Source organism: Lutjanus erythropterus, chromosome 14, assembly GCF_056507025.1.
Source record: "Lutjanus erythropterus isolate fLutEry1 chromosome 14, fLutEry1.hap2, whole genome shotgun sequence".
Classification (NCBI taxonomy): domain Eukaryota; kingdom Metazoa; phylum Chordata; class Actinopteri; order Lutjaniformes; family Lutjanidae; genus Lutjanus; species Lutjanus erythropterus.
In genome coordinates, this window is record NC_139330.1 from 2,028,136 (window position 1) to 2,053,747 (window position 25,612).

Genomic DNA, 25,612 nt, shown 5'->3' on the forward strand with positions numbered 1-25,612 from the left:
TCGTGTCTACCCGTCTCTCCTGCAGGTGATAGTGTGGGGTGATTATGGACGATTGGACCACAAATGTTTCATGGGTGTAGCACAGATCCTATTGGAGGACCTGGACCTCTCGAGCACGGTGATTGGCTGGTACAAACTGTTTCCGCCGTCCTCATTGGTGGACCCTACATTAGCTCCGCTCACGCGGCTGGCGTCTCAGACGTCATTGGACAGCTCAGGACCGCCACCGGGCGTTCGGTCCTAGTGACCGAATGGCGACCGCAAACCCTCCCAATAACCCTTAAATGACAAAACAATGGACCACAGCTACTGGACCAGAACTGAGCAGAGGGCGAGAACACGCCCCAGGGACGACCGCGAGAAGCCCTTGGTCGACCACTGAAAAAGCCAGACGGAGCGACAGGGAACAAGAGAGAGCAAGAGAGAGAGGGAGAGACAGAACTAGCCAATCAAAGCTTAGCTGGAGTCTGACAATCACGTCTCATACCTTCCCTCTTCCTCCTCCGCACGCCGTTTTGTTCTCATAGCTTTGCTTTCTTTGTTTTCTCCTCTGAGCTGCAGCAGTGGAGCTTTCTGTCCATCATCCTTCACTCCTCTCTTCTGGTGTTCTTTCTTTCTGTTCTCCTTTACGTTCTCGTGCAGCCCTGGTCAGAGCACCCAATCAAAATGGAGTCCTCCGCCTAGCAGCCCTCCAGCCAATCAGAGTAGAGCTTACTGCTAGGCCACAAGGGTGAGTGGTGTAAACCATAGACGTATAGACGCCGCATTGACCGCTTCGGTGTGTTGCTGCAATATATCAACGTCGCCATCATATTTGTCCAGTCAACACTGACCTGTGAACAAATCCATGTAAACAAAGGAGCTGCCATTTTTCTGGATAAAAAGAAGTTGGATGTTTATTTCTCAACCAGATTTCAATGACTCATGTTATATGCTTTGTGAAGAAAGTAAAAAAAGTTTTTTTTAATTTATTCTACATAAATCATGAAACCTTGAATCTAGAAATAACAAATTGAATTGAAGAAATTTTTTATTGCTTTTTATCCTTAAAAACTGTAGCTCCCCTTGTTTACTTGTACATATTTAGGCTGGATTTGCACAGTGAAACTTTAACGCAACATTAGTTGGTTGAAACTTGATGTGGTGAGACAAGGTTATTTACACGGTTTAAAACCCTCTCATCTGACACTGAGCTACAACAAGTGCAAAACTCAACTTTGTGAAACTAGCTTCATGCAACAGCCAATCAAAATGTTGGTATCATTCCAACTGACTTTAACTGATTTAGTTCAAGACGACAGCTATTATTATCACCATAATGAACAAAATAATAAGTCAGACGATGTTCTCTTGGATGCTTCATGAGGAGATCACAAACATTGTAAGGCTGATAATGCTCTCAACAAACGAGGCAAAGTTGTTTATCAAAATTTTTATGCAAATCATTTATCAATAAGCATTAAATCACTGATATGCTGTGTTACTATTCTCCAGGGCCGCGATTATAAAACAGTGAGTGAAAGTAGCCAGTGTCAGAAGAAAAAGTGATTCGACGCCTCCAAATTGATATTATCCAGTGATATGAAGTGATATGAAATAAGATACAAAGATGCAAATTTAATCACAATGACATAATTACTTGAGGTAATCTAGCAAGAAGACAATTATATATGATATTATAAATATTGTATTATAAAATTACAAATCTAGCCAGCAAATTTTAGTGGAATTACCTGATAAATTGTCAAGTTGGAAGTTATGTTTCACGTAGAGTTGCAACGATTAATAGAATAATCGATTATTAAACTAATTGCCAAATATTTTAATCTATTAACTACTAACTATTTAATCGATTAATTGGTTTGAGTAATTTTTAAAGAAAAAATAATCAAAATTCTCTTGCTCCAGCTCTTTAAAAATTGTTAGGTAGCTTTAGGATGTTATCTTGGGCTTTGGGAAACATTTTTCACAATTTTCTGACATTTTATAGACTAATTAATAATTGATAGATGGAGGAAATAATTGCCAGACTAACCGATGATGAAAATAATTGTTAATTGCGGCCCTAGTTTCATGCAGTTTGCAGATTGAAACTAATTGCATGAAAGTTTCACGGTGTAAAGTCGGCCTCAAAGGCCTCAAAGTGGGGGCGACGTTAACGTACAATCCAAAGTCCGATGCAGCGTCTACGTACGTATATGTCTGTGGTGTAAACAGGGTGAGTAGCAAACCGAGGCAGCTTCATGCAGCTGTACCGCGATGCAGAGGTTAGCTGTTGTCTCTGCTGGTGTTACCATGGTAACAGTATCGTTGTAAATGAGCTTGAGGGGCAGCGGTCTGGCACGGTGTGGTAACCTCTTCAGGTGAAGGGAACCTGCATGTGTGCACGTTCTCAGCCTTGTTGTAACGTATGAAAGCAAGCACAAGAGAGGCTTGACTCCTTTACTCGGTCAGAGGCAAAGTAAAGGTTTTGCTCTTTGTCGAAACAAAGAGGAAAGAAAATCGAGGCCAAATTGATGATTTGCTTTTGATTTTTTCATTTGGAATCATTTTTTCTGTCTTTGTTTTGAGTTCAGGATGGTACCTTAAGGTGCAGACTCCCTCTGTGTGCGTGTGTGTTTGGTTTTCGAGCGATGGTGCGCCACAGGCCGACGACAAAGGTCACAGGTCACACTCGCCCGAACACCCTTTGCCCAACCCTCACCCTCACCCTCACCCTCCCCCCGCCCCACCCCACCCCCAAGTCTCCTCCCCTTCCCCACCCCACAAACTCCCCCTGTAGGAGGGAGCAGCATGACTCGGGGACGCCCCGCCCCGGCCCCAAGCTGCATGCACGTTTCTTTCGTTCCGTTTGTTTCGTTTTTTGTTTTGTTCTCTACTTTTTTGTAAAATAGAAGACGAGACAAATTAACGAACAATTCTCAAAAAAACAAAAACAGAAAAAAAGACTAGACTCTGTGTGTTAGTTCCACATACTTTTAGGCCAGCTTGTATGTTGCATGTTCTTGTACAGTTTGCTCGTACTGAATATGAATACAAACCGAGAAAAGCCAAGCCATCCCCGCCCCCTAACAGGAGCGGACCAATAGGGGGGGATCAACTCCGCCCAGGCCACGCCTACCACTCTGGGTCTAAATATACATATTAGGAAGTCTCCGGAAAAAAAAAAGAATCTCTTTGTTTCAGTTTTATTTTTGAACCCTTTGAACAACAGTGCTGTTCTGTAGTACTGAGCATACTCGAGCCCCGGGCGTATCTGAGGGTGTAGGTGTCTAAACTGTAGTTTAACACAGTCGGGGCTAGAGACCGAGATAGAGAATGTGTGTATAACAGCTAAATGTATATGAAGTATCATTATGAGTTTGACAGAAATTATAAAGATATAGATATATGAATATAAAAAGAGTGTATCTGACTGCACACCCGTCACCAACACACACACATGCACACCTTGTACATACAAACCAGGATGAGCGGCTTGAACTTAAGTTATGAACAAACAAAACATTGCTGACACAAACATTCCTGGTCTTGTTGAAGGGAATTTACGTCCTGTGGATGTGCTCGAGCCGCTGAGCGGCGCCGAGCCTCGAGGGGGCGCTAATAGGCCTTTATTTTTGTCCCAGTTGCAGAAAAACAAGCAGAACCAATTGGAACAAAGTTTATGTTCTCCTCCTTAAACCCCCTCTCCCCTGTTTATGACTATTGGTTTGGACTGGACTTCTAAAGCCAATGAGAATCTGATTTTGCAGACATATTTTGCGGATGTTTCTGTTGAAACCCTTGGCGGTGTGGCCGACTGCCCTTTCCTTTGTCAGTATTACTCCAGGAATACTGATTGTTTACAGCCCATGGCTCCCCACTCCCAAACCACGATTTTAGACGAAAGACTAAGTATTCACTGCAACAGTTCTTGTTTGTATAACAGATGTGGCTCTACTGATGTGTATGTTTTATATTCAAGAGTTCATTTTTATTATTTACAAATAAAAGACTGTGTGGAAGAAGATCATGGCCTTTTCGAACCGACTGGTCTCAAGTTATTGTGAAGCAGGTGACAGAGCTTTATATAACATGTGATAGTGATGATTTATTTTATACTGCTGCACACACACACACTGACAGCTGGAACAGTATAAGGTAAACTTTGTACCATTACCAAAAGTACCATTACCAAATTTCTCTCCATTTCAGTTTGAGACAGGAAAAATGGAACAATTTGCAATGCATCAAACTTAAGCAAGGTCTATGGTCTGTTTTGATGTGGCTTCTTAGCTTAGGGATGAAATGTACAACTGTCCCCACCTTATGCCATGACAGAACATCAGCCAAACACATTGACCTAGACACATATTAACCATGTCACTTAGAAGTCAACAGATTTAGATTAATTCATAAAAAATGTCAGGACACTTTGACAAAAATGCAGCTCAGGGGAAAAAAAGTTACTTTCATCTCCAAAACAATTTTTTTTCCGATAAATGCAGCAGCATGACTGTTGAATGTGTCTTCTGTCCTCCTGGTGGAGAGAGGGTCTAACTGATCATGTGCAGTGTGAGTGTCATCACTCTCATGTTTCTAAAGTTGAGGAATAAAGTTGAGCCCTGTTGCAACTGGTCCCAGTCTACCCTATATAAAAATACACTTGTCAAATTCCAGCTTGTTGTTTGAACCACTGACTTCATGACTAATCGACTAGGAGAGGAGCTGCTGTGGAAAAAAAGGTTTGTAAAACATCCTACTGTGTTTTCAAGCGTGTCTTCAAGTGTTTGTCCATGAGGTTAACCTGCGAGGGGCCTAATGTATCTGACAGCTTTCTTATTTATGTACTTTGAGATTTCTCAAAACTTACAGTAACAGAATAAAAACAAGAGAGTATTACATATGAAATTTTTAAGGAGTAAATGCAAAAAAACGACCCTGCTAAAATAACAATATAAGTAAGATGAGAAAAAAATGGACTAAAATAAACAAATATATATTTAAACTTGGATTGATCCCAGAAGTCTTCATCCCAGGCTACTGCTGCCACCCTGTGGTGTGACAGGGAATGACTCATTCTTAAAATGCACTGACACATTTTTTATTTCACTCTACCAGAAATTCTCAGACAAAGGTAATTCTTGATTTTTTTTTTTTATGTTAAAGTTAACAATTATATGTACAAAACTATATTTTTTAGACATGGTTTACAATAGTTCAGCGTTGTTATGTGTTATTAGGAAATAAAGGTCTCTGAAATAAATATGTATATATATATATATATATATATATATATATGTATATATATATATATATATATATATATATATATATATATATATATATATATATATATATATATATATATATGTATGTATTGTTTGAATGGTTTTCAATGCCTTCCATCCACTCAGAAACATTACACAAAGAAAAACAGACCAAATAGTGTTCTGTTTGCCAATATTTTCTGTTTCAATTTATCTAATATAACTGAAAAGAAGAAATTACCTCTAACAGACAAGACTGACACACTAACATACACTATAATACATAACCATAGAATAATAGGACTCTTTGGGGTCATGATTGGCAAAAAAAAAGAAAGAAAAAGAAAAATTATAGAGTTAATAAAAATTCTTTCTTTTTTATCTGGGGCTTCCAGCTCATTACAGAAGCAGGATTTAGTGTTCTGTAGCTGTGAGATTTGAACTATCTGTGGGTGACCACTGTTTTACCGTCTCCTCAAAGCCTGAAGGAGAAACTACGGTGGCTGAAACACTCGCGGAAAAATTGAAATGCTGTGTTCAGAGTCGGCGTCTGGTTTGTCCGTTCTGGGCTCCTGTAGAAACATGGCGGCGCAACATGGCGGCTTCCGGAGAAGAAGAGCTGAGCCGTTCACGTGCTAAAGTTGGAAACAACTCATTCTGAGGTAACAAAAACACGACAGTTCTCATTTTCAAATGATTATACACTAAAGAAATTAACTTCTGTCATATTCTGTTTAAAAAAGCCCTTAAACCTTAAACACACTCGATATTGAATGACTTGAAGCAGGAACCGTGTTCCTGCAGGTAAAGCCAACCGGAAAAAGTCAGTTGTTTTATTTAAGTTAGTTAAGAAAGCTTACAGCGGTGGAAGTAACTATGTGCATTTACTCAAGTACTTTACTTAAGTACAGGTTTTAGGTATTTGCAACCTGTACCTGAGTATTTCCTTTCCCTGACACTTTATTTTTCTCCTCCACCACATTTCAGAGGTGAATATTGTAATTTTTACTCCACTACATGTATTTGATAACTCAGTTACTAGTTACTTTCCAGATTCACCTGCAAAATATAATCAATTATATTGTTATATACAAGACTTTTTTGATATCCAGTGGGAGCTTCACAAACAGTATATAAAGTAACACATACATAACTAAATAAACCAGCTGCAGGGTTAATGCATCAGTAATTATAATACAATAATGTAATATACATTGTACTGAAATGGGACATTCTGCATAATGAGTAGCTTTGGTATCTAATGTATATTGTGATGCTGATACTTTTGTACTTATACTTATGTATGTATTTATATAACACCTTTCATACAGAACATTCACCTCAAAGTGCTTTATGTTTTATATTTTATAAAAAGTTTGATGCTGCAGCTTCAGTCTTTTTCCAAATTAGAATCTTCTTATTTCCAACTTCTCAGTGTTGTGACCTGCTGGTAAATACATTTAAGGGATGCTTTAATTTGTAAGTCCATAAGGACTTTAATTCTCCCTTTACTTGCTACAGATGAGCCACCAAATGTAAAATTTTGTGGTAAAAGCCCTTTACATCAGCTCTCACTCACTCACACAGTGATGGCAGGTGATCAGGAGGAGCTACCTGAGGTACAGCGTCCTGACTGGAGGAGCCGGGGATCAGACCACCGACCAAAACAGCACAGACGAGGACAGAGGTGAGTCCTCTTGTGGACCTCCAGACAATCTCATTCAAACTTTATGTGACACAGGATGTGTTTTCCTCAGTGAGAAAATTTTTTTCATTTTTTATTAGTGAAACGGTGTCATTTTAAGAATACAGAGGACACAGAGCTGTTTATTATGCTTCACTGTGAGATGAAAAATGTAAAAATGACAAAAACCCACCATACAAGCTCATAAAAAAATCTACTGTCTCTGGTCCTCTCCACACAGAGGAGAGACATTTGAAGCTCTTTAGTGCCACCTTGTGGTGACTTGACTGAACTGAAGTTGGTTGTAAAACCAGAGGAATCGTGGGACATCATTCTCATCCCCCCGTCAGTTTCACCTTACTTTGTTCTGCTTATAAAGCAGGTAAATACCTGGTTATGTTGGCAAACCATGAGAGATAAAGTGCAACAACTTAACATTGAAATATGAAGGTTCAGGATTTTCACAAAAAAAAGTAGCTCTTTCCTACAATACAGCATTGTATGTATACTATATGTTTAATGTACAATACTGTAGGTGTTTTTCTAGAAGTTCATTAATGGCAGTTAGTAAATATGGAAGTCTAATTCCACCAGTCTGATGAAAAAAGTCACTATAGTGAGAAACTTGGTTTGTAGGTTTGGTAGTTTGATATTAAGTCATATTTTCAAAATAAGTAAAGATTTAAAAAAAAAAAAAAAAAAAAAAATCTCATTATTTTGAAATAAAATCACATTATTTTGAGATAGTAACTCATGATGTTGAAAAAGTTTCTCATTATTTTCACACGCTAATTATTTTTTTGAGATGCTAACTCATTATTTTGGAAAAGTTTCTCATTATTTTGAAATACTAACACATTTTGAAAAATCTCATTATAAGATAAGTAGGCCATTTTGAGAACATTTCTGATTATTCTGATAAAGTTTCTCAATAGTTTGAAATACTAACAGGTTATTTTGAGATATTAACTCATTATTTTGAAAAAGTCTCTCATTATTTTGAGATAAGTAAGTCAAAAGACCTCGTAATTTTTCAAAATAAAAGCAGATCTCTTAGTCACTGAAGGGATTCGAGGCTGATCAGGACTGATTGGTTATGAACAGGGTTTCAAATACAGACCAAAATGATCAGTGATGGACTTTTGAGATTGGTTGTATTACTGCTGGGCTCAGAGGGCAATTGTGTATTTATTTAAAGGGACAGTCCACCACAAAATCAAAAATACATATTTTTCCTCTTACCTGTAGTGCTGTTTATCCATCTAGATATTTTTGCAGAGTTTTTGAGATATCTGCTGTAGAGATGTTTGCCTTCTCTTCAATATAATGGAAGCAGATGGCACTTGTTTTTGATATTCAAAGCACCAAAAGATACATTTGAAAGACTCTAAACCAGTGTCTCTTTCCAGAAATCACGACCTGGTTACTCAAGAAAGTCCACAGACCTTGTTGTGAACAGTTTTAGGTATATTTATTGTTGAAATGTTTGCAACTCAGACCAGTTTTATTAAAAATAAAGCTCTGTATTTCTATGAGAACAGGTGCTGTCAGAGAGGCTGAGGTAATATATGAGTCTGAAATAAACTTTTATATGGCTGTAATCCAGTTAATCTGATCATATCAATTAATGCACAAAGTAACTGAACATTCCTTAACTGATGATCTATGAAGTGTGAACTAATGACATGGAGTCACAGTGAAAATAAGCATTTTCAAGTCCTTAAATATTACTTGAACCGAGTAATTGATTATCAAAATAATCGGTGATTAATTCAATATTTGATTATTTGTTGCAGTTCTAAAATATTATCAGGACCTCCTACAGCTCCTGTTGGTCAGTTTGAAAACAACTGCATTAAATCCATTAAATCATCATGAGTCATGCATTAGTTAAGTATATTTTTGTAAAGTGTTACCAAATATTAAATGTATTTTGCCGCAATCATTTTATAGTGACCTCCTGTAGTTTATTATATTATTATATTAATGGGGAAATAGCAGCTATAATGTAAATAGCATCATCTTTCAGTAGAGGGCACATATGAAAGATGCTAAGAAGCATGTAGATAAACACAGTTACAGGATGTGTTAGAATGAAGATCATGTGTAAGAATAAAAATAAAGTGACGTGCAAAAATCTCCGCTCACTTGTCACTTTACTTTTGCTCTTAATCCTCAAAGAATGACTGTATAGATCAAATGTGCAGTACTCTTTACACACTCACACAGTCCTTATTTAAATATTTTTATCATGTTAACATTACTACAATGTTGCATAATATTTACTTAATCTCTAACTGATTAGACCTGTTTTGTTGACTTGTGCTCCTACAGACCAGTACATTGTACCAGTATTAACCTACATTTGACAAATAAAACCAGTGACATTCCATGATAAGGATACTTTAATTATCATGACTTCATGCATTAAAAAACATAAATACATTCGTGAAGTTACTTTATGAACTGTTAGGAAAAAGTCCACAGTATCTCATGCATGACTTAATGCAGGAATATGTTAATTAAAGCAACAACTACAGTATTTCAGTCATGATGATTTCTGAGTTATTAATGATGTTCATGTCTTCTCCACAGGTAAGTCTGCTGTTAAAGGGACAGTGCAAAAAACCTGACCAGCCACAGCAGGAAGCAGTGTTTTAATCATGATATGTTTGTATTATTAGTTATAAAATATTAATTTTGATTAATATGAAGAAAACTCTCACTAACTTTAAGAGATAAAATGACAACTTATCACGGCTATCCTGTAAAATGATCAATTATTACATTTTGTCAACTCTCAGATATTCCATCTTATGGAGTTTACGGAGGTGACATTACTCTCAGTTCTGTTTAATAACTGAATGATGAGTTTGAAATGAATGTTTTTCTTTTTCAATTCAATAAAAATAAATAACAAAAAAAAGTAAGTGCCCCATGTGGGCCACCCAGTCAAAAATGTATGGACACACCCCATGTATGTGTTTTTTATTCATTTAATATCATGATTATCTAATCATTACTTTTTCATTACTTCATGTTTGTGATCCTTCAAATAAACAGGCGACTTGTCCATCTTTAACACTGATTAATAACGTGATTAATAGCGACATAATTGTGAAATCACATGCAATAACCATTGGTGCTGATGCATAGTCCAAAATAATACATGTGTTTGTATTTTTTCTAAATACAGAATACCTAAATATACAGATGGGGTGACTTTATTTAAAAGGCCACAAACATGATGAAGCCATGAAAAAATCATGTTTAGTTTATCATGATTACAACACTTGGGATTGTCCTACAGACTCACCTGTGAAGAATGCATTAACATAATATTAAGTCATGTACAAGATACTGTTAAATCCTGTACATTCCTTATAATACATGAAGTAGTAAATATCAGGTAAAACCACCTAAAATTGTGTATATTTGTGTTTATTCTGTACTGTGGACAAGTAAAACATTTCTTGGCACCTTTCATCCACTGAGCCTACACTCCTCCTCACCTCTCTGCCAGGCTGTTCTGTTCTTTTGCTGCCTGTTTCCTCGCTGTCATATTTTCTACAATGGATATTATTATAGTAAAAATGTTAATATTCCCTTTACAACTACACCTTCCTCCCCCACGAGGATGTGAGTGTGTGAGACATGCAAGTGTGCACACACTCACAGTGTGTGTGTTTGTGTGTGTGCATGTATTTGTAATATGCACAAACAAGTGTGTGAACGTGCGCTGATTCAAGAATGTAGTGATGAACCTGGACTCACGGCATCATCTTTAAGATTTTTTTTAAAGGGACAGTTCACCCCCAAATCAAAAATGCATATATTTCCTCTTACCTGTAGTGCTGTTTATCCATCTAGGTAGTTTTGGTGTGAGTTGCAGAGTTTTGCAGATATCAGCCGCAGAGATGTTGTAGAGACGTCTGCCTCCAATATAATGGGACTAAATGCCACTTGCGATGCTCAAAGAGTAAAGAGCTCAAAGGGAAAAATTCAGGCCAATGTCCCTTTTCAGAAATCATGACCCGGTTACTCTAGATAATCCACAGACCTTGTTGTGAGTTTCTTGTAGGAACTACTCTGTCTGTAGTTGACGAATCTACTGGAACTACTTTCTTTCCTACATGAAACCGCTTGAGCGACACTTGGGTTGAGTTTTTGTTTTTGTCTGTATCTATATCTTTGAGCCCCACATGCTGAGTACCAGACCTTTTCCTGTTGGAGAGAATCTCTATGGCTTTATCTACATCTCCAAACCTCTGCAACAGACTCCAAAAAAATGCATGCATCATTAGGTACTCACTAGAAACCTTTCCTCGTGAAAAGTAAAATGTATTTAAAAAAAAAAAAAAAAAACGTTAACTACATTTGACTTATTACCCCAAACTGTTAACAGGCCAAATGGCATATCCTGCAAATGCTACACTGAAAAAAAGTTATTTTTCAAATCAAGGATACAAGTTAGATGAACACAGTTGCTTTAAGTCAGATGTACTCGCATTCAAATCAACATTCGCATGAATGCAGCTTCAATTTAAGTCCAGCCAACTTAAAAGTTTCCAGTTTTCCAGCTCAATTATTTGCTTTAATATAAAATAATCCTGCTGCTCCTCAACAACCTAATTTAACACAATTCAACCAAATTACGTGAACCATTTTCTTTATAATATTATACATTATTAGACACAAAATATCCTGTAGTTTTCTTTACTGAACTGTACTGAAATACACTTTTTACAGTGTTTTCACAGTGTAGCACCAGAGTTTTTGTTTAAATCTTTGCTCTGCCCATAAAAGTTATCTCAGACCAATCAAAATGACCTTTTTATGCAATGTAATAAAATGATTGGTGATTGGCTGCTAATCTTTAAAGATCCAAGGATGTAAAATCTTATTTGTCCTAAATAACCTGACTTCATAAATTCTTGCTTTTTCATTCCTCACTGTAAACTTTTGCTATTGAACTTGAACTTGGTAAATCCTGTGATTTCATGACAACAAACAAATACCAATAATCACTTGTAATCAATCAGGATAGTGATATGTTTGTCTCCAGAGATCCAGGATGTCTGCGGACGCACAGGTCCAGGAGTCAGCTGACTTGTCCGGTACTTTGTGCTGAAGTGAGTCCGCTGGTTAACAGACTGCGCGCTGAAACAGAAGGGTGTCATGTCACATTAGATTTGTTAGCCCCCCCCCCCCCCAGTGTTAATGGGTTGAAAGGCCCCCTGGTTTGTGTGCGTGGCAGCGCTTCAGAGCCCATTAGAAACTCACTGCCGTCATAGCAGCAGTCATTACCGCACTGTTCCCCCGTCAGTCCCGCACCGTGCTGCGCCGCGCCGTGCAGCACCGCCCCTCCGCCGCTTAATCTAATTACACAGCCTGACTTTTTTTATTCATCTATTGATATTCATTAAAAATACACCATTTATCATCACTGAGCTCTCTGAGGTGTATGCGGCCCGCTCACACTGCGGCCCGTTAGAAACAGAAGATTTACTGGATCCAACTTCATCCTGAGCCGCTGATCACCGCTGCGGAATTATGGGAATTATTAATAATCCGCGTAGACTCAATCAATCGGACACTATTTAATATTTCACCAATTATATCACGGAGAGAGAAATATTTCGTGCACTTATTGGCATTATTAGGGAATGAAGAAACAACTGCAGCAATGTAATAATAATAATGATGACAATAATAATAATAATAATAATAATAATAATAATAATACGAATAATAATAATAAATAATTAGAGGTAGCGCTACATATTGTTCTGAAATCACCATATTTTTTTTTACAGATTTGCTCTTGAGATTGATCAAACTATAAAGTGACTAAAATAAATAAAATATAAATGTCGTGTTCCCACCCAAGTTTTGTGAAGAAGAGCGCTAAAAGCTGCGGGTATAAATATCATTTCGTTCTATTTTTATGCATCTAAATAGACAATAATGATTCTGAAAGTGGAGAGCTGGTGGTTGTTCAGGATTTCAGGGTTTTGGTTTCATTTTTAACAAACAGTAACACGAAAATCTCCAGCGTTTGAATTTGGGATTTTTTTTTTTTTGATCAGTAATCCAAAATATTAAAACATGACAAAAAATCTATCACAGTTTAAAATATTTTCTGTTGTTTTATGCTTTTACTTCCAGATTTGAGCAGCTTCTCCGTGCCATCTTCGTCCTCTCCTCGTCTCCTCCTGTCGCAGCTGATGTTTATTTCAATCAGTATTTACAGTATTGTACCAAATTTTAATCCCCAAATCAAATCACTGTATTTGGATGCTGCGGGCCCTCGGCGGCGGCTTCAGCAGCCTGCAGGGGCCCCCACGTCACTGTACATTCCTCTGCGCTCCTCCACCGGCTGTATTTTGTCACTAGGGGGAGCTAGAGTCCGTGTTTGGAGATGTTGAAGCAGGAAAGTCACCTCGACCAGAGCCGGTGGAGCTTTAGATTTTTGACGGAGGTCTTCGTCTTTTATTTTAAAGATTATTCAGCTGTTAGAAGAATTAACTCACTCCAAAACACAGTAAATATAACAGAGCAGCAGCTGCACCCTGCAGGTTCATTCATGTGGTCGCACTGCTGATGTTACATTATGCAAGAAAAGAAGAAAGTTTTGTTCTTTTATCAGAGGTTTCGAGCGTTTTTTATCATAATAAATATAGATAACTGACCAGCATCCATCCAGAAGAGTTGCATCATATTATTGATTAGTTTATTAGAATATTTTAGCCTTAAATTAAAAATTAAAAATAAATTCCAATCCAAATATGTAAAAATATACAGTAAAATTCCAAATATATATCCCTACTTGCAATTATTTTCTGTGCAGATTAGAGCTGGGTGATAATATCTCGATATTTTTAGGTCATGCTGATATACAGTATCTCAGTATACATATTTTCTCAATTTCCCTAAAAAACGTACTGTAAATTCTCAGATCACACAAAAATATGTTGATCTTATAGAACATGATGCATTTCTGTAGATTAAGAGTGATTAAGGACGATGTGGACAAAAAAAAAAAAACTATATTGCAGTATATTTGACTAAATGTCACGATATTTTGATGATATTTTCACTAGATGTTTTCACAAAATGAGAACACAATGAGGCTTTTGATAAATATTTATCAGTAATGTGGATAGAATGACTAAGTAGGTAAGGACAAATAATAGGACAGCTAGAACAGTCTGATAAGTTCAGAAAATGCAGCCTGTAAAAACAGAAAATCAAAAATCTAAGAAGATATCTTGTCTTAAACCGTGATATGAATACCATATCATATATAATATCAATATATTGGCCAGCCCTAATGCAGATATTGGAAATCATCTCTCATCAGTAACTCCTCACCATGATGTGTTTAAGAACATCTCAACACCACCAACACAGATAGGCCCCTGCAGACCGCTAATACCCTCACATCTTTTATAGATCCCTGTGGCTATAGGCTCCTCTCAGAGCAGAAAACGCTCCGCTGTCCCCAGTGGAACCATTCCTCTCCCGTCATTCATCTTCATAACAACCAGTTTAGTGTAAAATTAACAACGGCTTAACTACAGCAGCCGTAAACACGTCCGTGCGTTACAGGCAGATGGATGGATGCGGAGCGTGTGGCGGTGGTTTGGAGGGGTTGGAGAGGGCAGCACCGGACCCTGTGTGGTCTGTGCGCAGCAGCGGGTGTTTGTGGTCCGGGCTCCTTTGAGCAAATGAGAGTTTAGACTTGTGGCAATCGTTTAATGTAAATATACAAACATTAATTATCATCAAAATGATAATTTATCTCGTTACACAAAGTTTGGACGCCCTTCATTTGACTGGAGTGGTCTTAAACTCACCCGTCACATCAGTGCCACACATCCTACAAAGGAAGAAAGGATCGGGAGGGTGGTGGAAGTGGTGGAGATGAGGGGGGTCTGATAATTTGGTCTATAGCCGTGTAATCCCGCCTGATTTCATCTAATACCACCGGCCCGACGCAACGGCGTGCGCGCACATCCCCCGATGTGATAATGGCACATCGTGAAATCCGCCCCGCTCCTTTTTATTGCAAAGCTTTTGGGGATGGATGGAAGGAAGGGGTGGAGGTGGAGGGTAGTGTACGGAGTATGCGGGTGTTGGGGCCTATATGTGGGGATGGGGTGGTGGGGAGCCTGAAATTCCTCCGCAAAGAAGCCAGGGACTAGATTTAACAGGGATTTGAAGGTAATTCCCACTGGAAATAAACACATGAAAACAGCAAAGAAAACTGTATTTTTGTCACAGCACCAGAATTTCGCAACAAACGCATTTGTTTGTAGCTTATTTTTGTTATTTTAATTGTAAAACATGAACTATTAGTTTAGCAATAACTTGATATGAATAAGAGAAGAAACAGGTGCCGATCAGCTGGGTTTGACAGCCTAATATTTCATCAGAAATTTCGTGTCATGACAGTGAGGCCACGATAAATTACCCGTCCAGAATTTACTAAATTACTCAAAACTGATATTAAGTTTGGTTCAGAGAGGTTCGGCGCTGTACAACAATTTAAAATGTCACTTTTTATATCTCTGAATGTAATTTCACGAGTCAAATATCCTTTCTTTTGGGTTGATTTTAATTAGTGGAGAAGAGATCATTTAATTTAAAAAAGCATGACTATCACTGTAGGCCCCATCAATATATGTTTAATTCTGACTTTATAAAATTCTGACCGGTAAAGTCAGTTTCCTCTGCGCGTCTTTACGCACGGTTTGGAAAATTATGACAAAAGCAACAAAAGCTGGAGAGAGGAAGAGGAGGAGGAAGAGGAGAGGGAGAATGAAGGTATGAAGAGGACCATGGAAAAAAGGGAGGGGGAGACTGGTGTGTACAGGGTGGAGGGGGTGTATGTGGAGGGATTGGAGCTGATTTATCTCAGGAGCCCCCCGGTCATTTCCATATATTGAAATGCGCCCCCAGTCACTCAATTTCCCTGGAGCTGTGGTGCGTGCAGAGAAGGCGCGCATGTGACCACCGCGGCTCTGATGCCATGCAGCTTGTGCGCTCTTTTCACGCTCCTTACAAAAGCCTAAATTCTCTAAGTCCCCCTCTCTCCTCGTTTTATGACGCATCATCAAAGTACACTGCTGTCCATTCACTCAGCGCGCGGACACACACACACACACACACACACACACACACACACACACACACACACACACACACACACACACACACACACATATATATGCTGCATGTAGTGAATATGTAGGCGGGTAGGGGCTCTAACCGCCTTAACAAGCGAATAAAAGTGCTGAATATGAGAAATAAAGTTAAGATGGCAGAGTGTGGCCTACATATGGCGCAGAAACCAAGCTTTCTATCTGAACACACACCTGAGCGCGGCCTGTGGCTACCAAATCTGGTGATTCTTGCTTATCATCTTTTTATAAATGAAGAAATAAAGGATCGAATGAGATTTATCCATGCACACAAACATGCACCCAGGCCGTGCACAGCGCTGCTGCACCTCCACATGCATTAAGCATACAGCCTGACTGATGTATGACGGAGCCGGCGACGCGCTGCCATTTACATATAGAGATTCCCCCTGCGCGCTCCCCGAGTCCGAGCAGCTCCACGGGCTTTGATCAATGTCCCGCCTTGACTTGGTGTGTGTGTGTGTGTGTGTGTGTGTGTGTGTGTGTGTGTGTGTGTGTGTGTGTGTGTGTGTGTGTGTGTGTGAGTGTGTGAGAGAAAGAGAGAGAGAGAGAGAGAGTGTATGTGTGTGTGTTGGGGGTGTATAAAGTCAGAGGAGGAGGAGGAGATGGGAGGAAGAGAAAAAGGAAAAACACTCTTTGTTGCCAACAGATGGAGCGGGGTATAGGGAGAGGTCAAGGTTAGTGCTCTCGGATGTGTGCGTGGGGGCCCCTTTTAGGGGTGGGCACCGATTGGGGATAACACGGGCTCTATTAAAATCAGGAGAGCAAGTTTTGGCTGATAGATGAGCCACGGGGTTCCTAAAGAGGGGTCGGTTGCTGCTTCACTCTGTGCGTAAAGATTTGGGGAGTTTTGGTGCCAAATGATAAGCCTGACGTGACATGAAGGAGAAGGAGTATATCATGTAAGTGACATTCTCCACCACTGAGAGAGCATTTAGTTTTTTCAGATACGGTAAAATTACCTGAGGAGAATGTTGAAAACTGCACAAACTGAATCTTATTACAATAACTCTTTCCTCATTCCTTAATCTTGTCCAAAATATGCCCAAAATGATGCAAAAACAGAAAGAAAAATATCAAAAATCTAAACCAAATATCCACTGTAACGCACATAGTCATTACACCTGATAGTAAAACCCGATAAGCTGAAGTCTCTGCCTCCTCCTGGATGTTTTGAACTCAGCTCCGAACACTCCGCCGTGTCACCCAGCCTGTAAAGGGCTTCTAGTGTTACTGGATCAGGTTTAGTGGGCACGATGGCCGCCTGTCGCCGTCCAGACAGCAATAAGGCCGCCCAGGACACCCGAGAGCTCAAAATCCATCCATTTATCTACGCGTTATGTCCTCTCTACAGTGGATGCCTCTTTTTGTCAATGCAACAATTAGCTTTTCTTTTAACACTCGGCGGGGTTGTGGCAGTGTTTATAACGCGTCTTTAAGCCTCATCAGGACACATGGATGCCAAGGAGTGTGTATTTTAAGTGTCCATCTCCGTCACATTTAATTTTTCATGAAATTGCCAGATGAAAATGCTAAAAAATCTGCACAAACCGAATCATATTGCAATAACTTCTTCCTAAATTCTCAGTCTTCTTTTAAAAAGAGCACAAATGAGGCAATTACAGGAAGAAAAAATATCCAAACTAAACTTCCATGTAACGCTCACCATCTCCGCCTTTTGACGCTGAAAAATATCGATCACATTTTTAATGGATTCTTGCTCAATTTAGCGCCGCTCCTATTCAGAAATATAATTCATTTTTAAAAACATGTATTTCTCTCTGTAATCTTGCATCCTTTACCTTAAGCAGAGTCTTGTTAAATTGTGAGTTTTTCCACTGGTGCGTGCAAAGAAACAATTCGGCTAATAACAATAAAACTATAATAACCAGTAATCAGTTAAAAAAATTACAGATTAGGAGAAATAATCCTCGGATCTATCAGTTTTATCATTCTAAATTGGCTTTATGATTATATATGCAACGAATAAATGAGGTATTAAAGTGCAGCAGTCCATGTTTGATGGATGTAACCTCACACTTCTTGTTTAAGATGATTTTGTTATTATAATGGAATCAGAAAATCTCCTCTGCTGCTTTAAACCTGCCTGAACTCACACACACACGCGCTCACAATCGGGATAATCACCCCGTGCAGGATAATCGCCATGCACGCGCGCGCACACTCACTCACTCACACACACACACACACACACACACACCCCGGTCCGTCTAATAAGCCATGCAGCGAGTTGCAACCTGCAAAATATTTCACTCACTGGTCATGCATTTTCCCCCTTGACGTTGAACCTCCTCCTCCTCCTCCTCCTCTCCTCCGGCTCCTCTCTCCCTCTCCTTCTCTTTCACTCTGTCTCTCTCTCATCACCTCCCTCCTCCTCCTCCTCCTCCTTTCTGTCTTGCCTCCCTCCACCACCACCACCACCCCCACCCCCTCGGTATTAAGTGCGCGTCCTCTCCGGTCAGTGCGCGTAGCTCCAGGTCTTCGACTCGAGTCGCCGCTGCTGCTGCAGCCGCCACTGCTGCTGCTCCGAGCTCCGGGCTTCAACTCCCGTCTTCTCCTCCTGATCTGTACCATCCCTTCCTGATCCAAACAGCACCGGCGTCTCCTCCTCGTCTTCGCCTTCTTCTTCTTCTTCCCGTTTTGTCTCTTCACTTCATATCTGCGTTCTCAAATCGCGTCGGGATGCGCGGCGCCTTTACCGTTTTAAGCCCCGCGTCTTATATTACCGAACCCCCTTTATTACAAGAGTATTTACAATCTCTTCCCCCTCCTCTTCTTCTTCTTCTTCCTCCTCCTTCTCCTCCTCTCCTCTCCTCTCCTCTCCACCCCCCACCACCAACACACCCTCCCCTGTACCGTGCAGGCAGCTCCCTCGAACCTGAGGCACATCTGAAAGTTATTACACGGGGCGCTTATGTGCCCGCTCGCCCGCACTCCCACGGTCTGCACGCCGGGCTGCGAGTGTGGATTTCACGCACAAGACAGATACAGACACTGGACCCTATAGTGCCCCAGACGCACACACTCATACTGTACATCCCCAGTTAGAGTGGAATAGCGCGTGCATAAGTGGCCCAGAACTCAAAATCAGACATGAATTTCTCTAATTTCCTCCAGTAGAATAAAAAATAATAAATAAATAAAACTTTTTTCTTCATGTTTTTAAGAAATGGTTGTCTTTGGTGCAAATGACAGCTTTAAGAAGACATTTCTAGCTTTTTTTGTTATAATAAGCAACTTTATCATGAACATAAGTTATCATAAATAATATGGGGTACAGTCTATGTCATGATCATAATAAATCATAATAAACATGTTAGGATTTTTGTAATCACTTTTTAAAAAAAAATACATATGCAGCATTGCATTTCCAGGACTTGCATGCAATAGCAGGATCCATTCTTTGTTTTGCGGGGCCGGAATGTGACTATCACCTGTGCGCAGCCCACTGTGTGTATGTATGTATATATGTGCGAAGCCACCCAGGTTATAGCCTGTGTCTGTCTCTGCTCTCTGCTGCTAGTTCAACCTGTTCGTCCTGTTCGCTGCTGCAACCGGATAGTTTGCTTGTCATTTTAACACGTGCGTCTATTTCTCTCCAACATAGCCTTTAAATGCTTGACCGTGCACGCGCCTTAAGTAAGGACACAGAAATATAGCCACACGAGCACGCGCACGTCCAGCCAAGTCCAAGACCAGGTAGGTGAACTTGTGGCCGGCGTTTGCGCGCTTTTTTCTCAGACTGAAACAGTTGAACAGTGGCCACCAAATGCGACAGACTTTGTTCACACACACACACACTCCTCCGATGTGAGTGTGTGTGTGCAGCAGTGTTATATCCGCCCCCCTCCAGTGAGCTCCTGTCCGCGCGGCTTCCCCTGCCCTGTTTTGCGTCCACCTCTCTCTCTCTCTCTCTCTCTCTCTCTCTCTCTCTCTCTCTCTCTGCATATTGCTTTCATTAGACATCTCTGCCTCTCTCTCTCTTACACACACACACACACACACACACACTCTCTCTCATACACACACTCCTCCCTCCCTCCAAGTGCCTCTAGTCCGGCCCCCCTGATCTCTGTGTCCATTGGCTTCCACTGGGTCTATTTCTCATGTCCAGCCCCCCCTCCTCTCCTCCCTCCTCTCCTCTCCTCCCCTCCCTCCCCCCTTTCTCTCTCTCTCCCTCTCTCTCTCTCCCTCTAATGACCGTCCATTGGTGTTGTTATTGCGCGTCCCGTCCGTCCCTCCTCCCACTCCCACTCCCACTCGGGTGCCTCGGCCCTGCCCATGTTTTTGTATGTCGGGTGTCCGTCCATCGCCTGACGTTCAAGTTCGCAGGGAACGTCACGTCCGTGCACTTGAACTTGCACAGCTCAGAGGGTGGGGGGGGTGGGGGGGTGAGGGGAGGGGGGTGGAGGGGTGGAGGGGAGGGGAGGGGGGGCTTTTGCCATTTTTTCCATCTCTCTCCCCTTCTCTCTCTCTCCATCTACCTCTCTCTCACTCTCTCTCTCTTTTTTCTCTGCTCTCCTTTCTCAAAAAAGCCATGACGGCGATCCCGCGATCCATCTTCGCCTCCGCGCCATCTTTGTATTATTTCTAATTTATTTTAATTTTTTTTCTTCCTCCTCTTCTGCTCGTGGATGTCAAAGGCGTTGGATGAAGATATTTTTTTGCCCCACCGGAGTCTCCGCCGCTCTCACCCCGGCTCTCCCCGATGTGATCCGCGCTGAACGCCAGCCACCATGTCTCGCCGCAAGCAAGGCAAACCCCAGCACTTAAGCAAACGGGATTTTTCGCGTAAGTAGAGATGAAAAAAGAAAGAGAAAATGTCACTTCTGGCTTTAATTCATTCAGCAAACAAGGGGTGAAAAGGCAGCAGAACAGCAGGAGCTTGTGGACACTGGACGCACCGCTCGGACCCGCGGTCAACTGGACTTCACAGCGTGGACAGAAAGTGCGACAGCTCCGTGCGTAAAAGCCGCTCGGAGATCCCAAAAAGCCCGAATGAGAGAAAAAGTTTTGTGTGTCGGTGTGCAGCGGCTGCTGCCTCTCTGTCACACGGTGAGAATGTGCAGTCACAGGCTGCTGAACGCGCTCGCTGTGGCTCCGGTGCCCTCACGGTCGCTCCGGTCAGTGGGAAACGCGCAGGGCTCCCCGGTAAGCAGAGCAGAGCGCGTCATCTCCGCGGAGCTTCGTGGAGAAAAATCAACCCCCCGGAATATCGCTGTGTGATCAGCTCTTCGGGCAGGTTTCTCATCTGATCTCTCTCGATCTATTTTTGGATTATTTTCAGAGAAAAAAAACTTGGAGGTGGATTTTTTGGATCGAGGGGGGAAAAATCTCGTGTCCGTGTTTACAACTGCCTCCCTCTATGAGCAGCCCGGCAGCAGAGACGACACGAATCGATTTGTCTTTACACACCTTCAAAAAATCCTAATGCCTCTTATGTAAAGGCTGATTATTGATGTTTAGTTTAGATGAGACGCTTTTCTTCCTAAAACAGAAAGCTGAGTCGCTGCAGCTCAGACTTACTGTAGAGGCAAGAAACAGAGATAGCAACAGGACAGCAGCACGTCCAGTCCTATCCTCGGGTCTGTTCTTTTTCGTAGAAACACAAAATTGGACCAACTAAAACTTACGATCCTAAAGCTTCATGTTCAGTTAAGGTAAGACACACAGAACAGCTCATTAGTGTGTTGCAGCTGCAGCCTGAGAGGAAAAGCGACAATTTTTAGTTGAATCCGTCTTTACGCACGGCGTTTATTCATCACCGAAGCTTTATTTTTCGAGTTTATTACATACATAAGTCAGATATGTGTCGAGAGAGCAGATAAGTGTGTTTGTAAACTGCGGGGCGATTAGCAAAGTGGTGCTTATCACCGCACCATGTGCCGCCACCTCGCTGCGTTTCAGCGTTTCTCTCCAAGTGTCCCGCAAACACGAGACAAGAAGATATTTGGGCATCTTCACGCACAAGTGCGTGATTATGTTTCGGTATGTTGACTGGCTGTCGCCTGTGTTTGGTTTGGAGAGAGACTGTGTGTGTATGTATGTGTGTGTGTGTGTGTGTGTGTGCGCGCGTGTGTGTGTGGCCCCGGCTGGGTGACAGCGCAGTCACCATGGCCATGTGCCGTCGCTAGGAGGCAGAGCGCGATCAGAAAATCCAGCGCTGAACTTGAACCTGATCAGTTTCACCGCCACCCCGATCTGCACGGGCTACTATTTGGCGATCTCTTTAGAATAAAGGGAAGGTATACAAGACATGGGGGAGGCAGGGAGGGAGGAGGGGGGAGGAGGAGGGAGGGAGTGAGGATGGAGGACCCCCCCATCCATATACAAATCTACAATTCCTCTTCATCACCTCAAACACACCTTTTTTCTCCTTGTATCTCAGATTTTGTGCATCACATTTTTACATATATGCAATCAGCATATGCAGCTGTAATATTCCTGCAGATCCCCCCTCAAACCTTACACCATACACACCACACTCACCACACACTCCTCATAATAATACACACGTTTCATTTTATACAGATTCACATTTGTCACTAATGGAGCAAACATCCATCCTGGATTATTTCTTCTTTTTTACCGCTTTTATTCCCATTTCCTACATTTCTTACAATTCTATATTTTTATTGGATTGTTTAGCATGCTACATCTGCAGTGTTTGCAGTGTAACGGCATGATCAGGGTGAATTTAAGGAACAAAATTGTTTTTTGGTGTTATAATTCTTCATCTCCTCCTTCAGATTAAATTACATTATCGGTAATTTCCAAATTTTGCCAAGATGGAAATATATTTCAAATAGTTTATTAAGACCAGAGATAACTTTTCTCACTAACTAACATTTAGCACTTTTAACTTAAATCTTCTTGATAAAATGATTTCTAGTTGAGTCCATTTGTACTTTCATTTTTATGTTATTGTCCTCCTTAAGTAAATGTGATTGAATTATTTTCCATGTTTTGACACATTAATATGGTACACAGACACGTTATTGTCCTCTCTGTTGCTTTTGCTCCTTATTTCACCCAGTTTCACTACCTTAAAATAGATTCAAATAAGTGATTTATGCATGTTTCTATTTTACTCAAATAGAACTCTGTGCATGGAGACCTGCTTTAAGAAAAAAAAAACCTCCCTCCTCATGCTCCATTAAATCCAACAAAATGTTTTTGCAAACCTCTGGATATCCACTCTTTGAGTTCAACTAAAGAGGTGAGGGGCTTATGCAGCTTTCATTATATTTTTTATTGTTGTTGTTTTATCCTGTGAATTTAATGCTCCTCCACCCCCCGGGAGCTGTTGTGTAACTTGCGTCGTGTTGACCTGAAGTTAAATCAAAGAGGAGAAAGGGTGGAGAGGAGGAAGAGGAGAAGGATGGATAAGGAGGAGGAGGAGGAGGAGGAGGAGGAGGAGGTGGGGGTGTTGATAGGGTAGCAGTAGAGGGGGGTATAGTGGTGGTGATGTTGGTGCAAACCGGGAATTTATCATGTTATCTCCATGTCCCAGTTTGCGCACAGATGTCGCACAGGATTGCGGCGTTCAGATGATATTTCCTTGAGGGGATGTAGTCCACATTCAGACCCTATCTCTCTTTCTCTCCCTCACACACACACTTGTGCATTCCCACACACACACACACACACACACACACACACACACACACACACACACACACTCTTACACATGCATGCACAGGAGGAACCCTATCCCTTTTATCAGACAAAATCTGTACCAATCACCCAGACAGTGAAAATTAAAATCTATTTTTTGACTCTCAGTGGTTTTAAGTTCATTAAAATGTGAAATTGGCGGCTGAGTAAAGAAGGTCAACATGCATTAGGCGGCTAGCACAGAGTCAGACTCTTCACCTTGGACTGGAAGATTTTCTTTAAAAGAGGGACAGTGAATTATGTTCTCCCGTTTCGCTCCTCTAATTCAGCGGGCCGCTCTCTCTTCACACTCCTCTCCCTCCACTGCAGGACGGTCTGAGCCTCACAAAAGGCTTCTTAAAAAAGTAGTCAGGAGTTAATCCGGCCTCGGAGGGGTGAGGAATCGGGCTGAACGGCTCATTTTGGGCTGATTTCCTGCTGTACAAGCTCCTCGTATCTAAGAACTATAAGTGCGGCACATGTAATCGAGGCCGAGGGAAGAGTTCTCCTCCTTCCCTTCCCTTTTCCTCGGCACATATGTTGGACATGTTTGTGACAGTTTCCCCTTCTGCTGATTACAGGATCCAAACCTGTACAAACAAGGTTAGGCAAGTCAAACTCATCCACATATTTAGTTTTTTGGTGAATGCTGTGTTTAACCCTCATTTTCCAAGCCTCCCCTGTCATTGGCTATGAAATTGTTATCTTTGAGGAATCTGATTTGAGCTTTCAGGATATTCTTTCCCACCATTTTGCTCTTATGATGTGTGATCCACATCAGCTTGCATTGTAATCATTTTTTCTGCATTACATGCATTTCTATCATTACAAGGCACATTTTCTCAGCCCCTTATTGTGTGCACCACATGTCAGACTTGTGTTTAGCTTTGACTCTTTAACTCTGTGTGACACAATGAGAAAGCTTTCCTCTTGTCATCTCTTCCCACAAATAGTTGTATCAATAGGCTTCAATTACAGGAAAAAAAGGAAAATATAAAAGTGGTTGTTGCTTTCTTTTGCCACCTTCTAATTTCTCTCCCTCTTTCCTCCCACCCCCTTCATCTTCTCCTGCCCCCCCCACCTCGCCAGCAGCCGAGCCCCTCTCCACGGCCGTCGTCTCGTCGGAGGAGCTGTCGGAGCGCTGCTCGGAGAACTCAGAGGAGAGCGGCAGCCTCAACGGGCACCACCCGGGCTCGACCGTGGGCCGGCTGGCCCGGCTGGGTCACGACGCTCACCCCTCTCTGGAGCAGGACCTGCTGACCTGCGGCCAGTGCCAGGCCACTTTCCCCTTGGCGGACATCCTGCTCTTCATTGAGCACAAGAGAAAGCGATGCCACGGGCCGCCCTGCCTGGCCGTGGGCCGGGGGCTGGACAAGCCCCCCTCGCCCTCCCCCGGCCTGGCCCTCACCCCGTCGCCCGCGCTGGGCTCCCTGCGCAGCCGGAGGCCCGTGGAGGTGGGCGTCCAGGCCACGCTGGCAGACGACGACGATGACCGGTTCTCGTCGCCCCGGGGGATCTGCCCCAAACAGGAGCCCCTCCCAGGTAACCAGAACCGCTCTGACACCAACAAACACCACCACACACCACCTCTGTCTGGATTTAACCACACTCACTATAGTACTCAGATTGAGAGAGAAGCAGTAGATCTTCTTTGTAGAGGATGTGATTACGCCTTTAGATATTGGCTTTTGTGTGGATATGGTGGGAAAATTGATTAAAAATAGATAAAAAGTCATTCTCTTTCCTCAAAACACTTGAATGAAATGTACCTGATTGAGAGATAAATTCACTTCTCC

General features: G+C 41.5%; 2 protein-coding genes across 3 annotated transcripts in view; both read left to right on the forward strand.

Annotated features, from left to right (window-relative positions):
- The window catches only part of rims1a (regulating synaptic membrane exocytosis 1a), a 110,461-nt gene extending 109,676 nt beyond the window's left edge, over positions 1-785 (forward strand). Inside the window, exon 35 of the mRNA XM_084735433.1 lies at positions 26-785. Within this exon, the coding sequence (XP_084591559.1) occupies positions 26-244 (219 nt within the window). The 3' untranslated portion in view covers positions 245-785. The remainder of the gene's footprint in view (positions 1-25) is intronic.
- A 19,820-nt stretch (positions 786-20,605) lies between these two features.
- The window catches only part of bcl11aa (BCL11 transcription factor A a), a 71,436-nt gene continuing 66,429 nt past the window's right edge, over positions 20,606-25,612 (forward strand). The window contains exons 1-2 of one of the 2 annotated variants that reach the window (XM_084735417.1): positions 20,606-20,951; positions 24,906-25,358. In XM_084735417.1, the coding sequence (XP_084591543.1) occupies positions 20,897-20,951; positions 24,906-25,358 (508 nt within the window). In that variant the 5' untranslated portion in view covers positions 20,606-20,896. The remainder of the gene's footprint in view (positions 20,952-24,905; positions 25,359-25,612) is intronic. The other variant, XM_084735418.1, reaches the window with a different exon arrangement.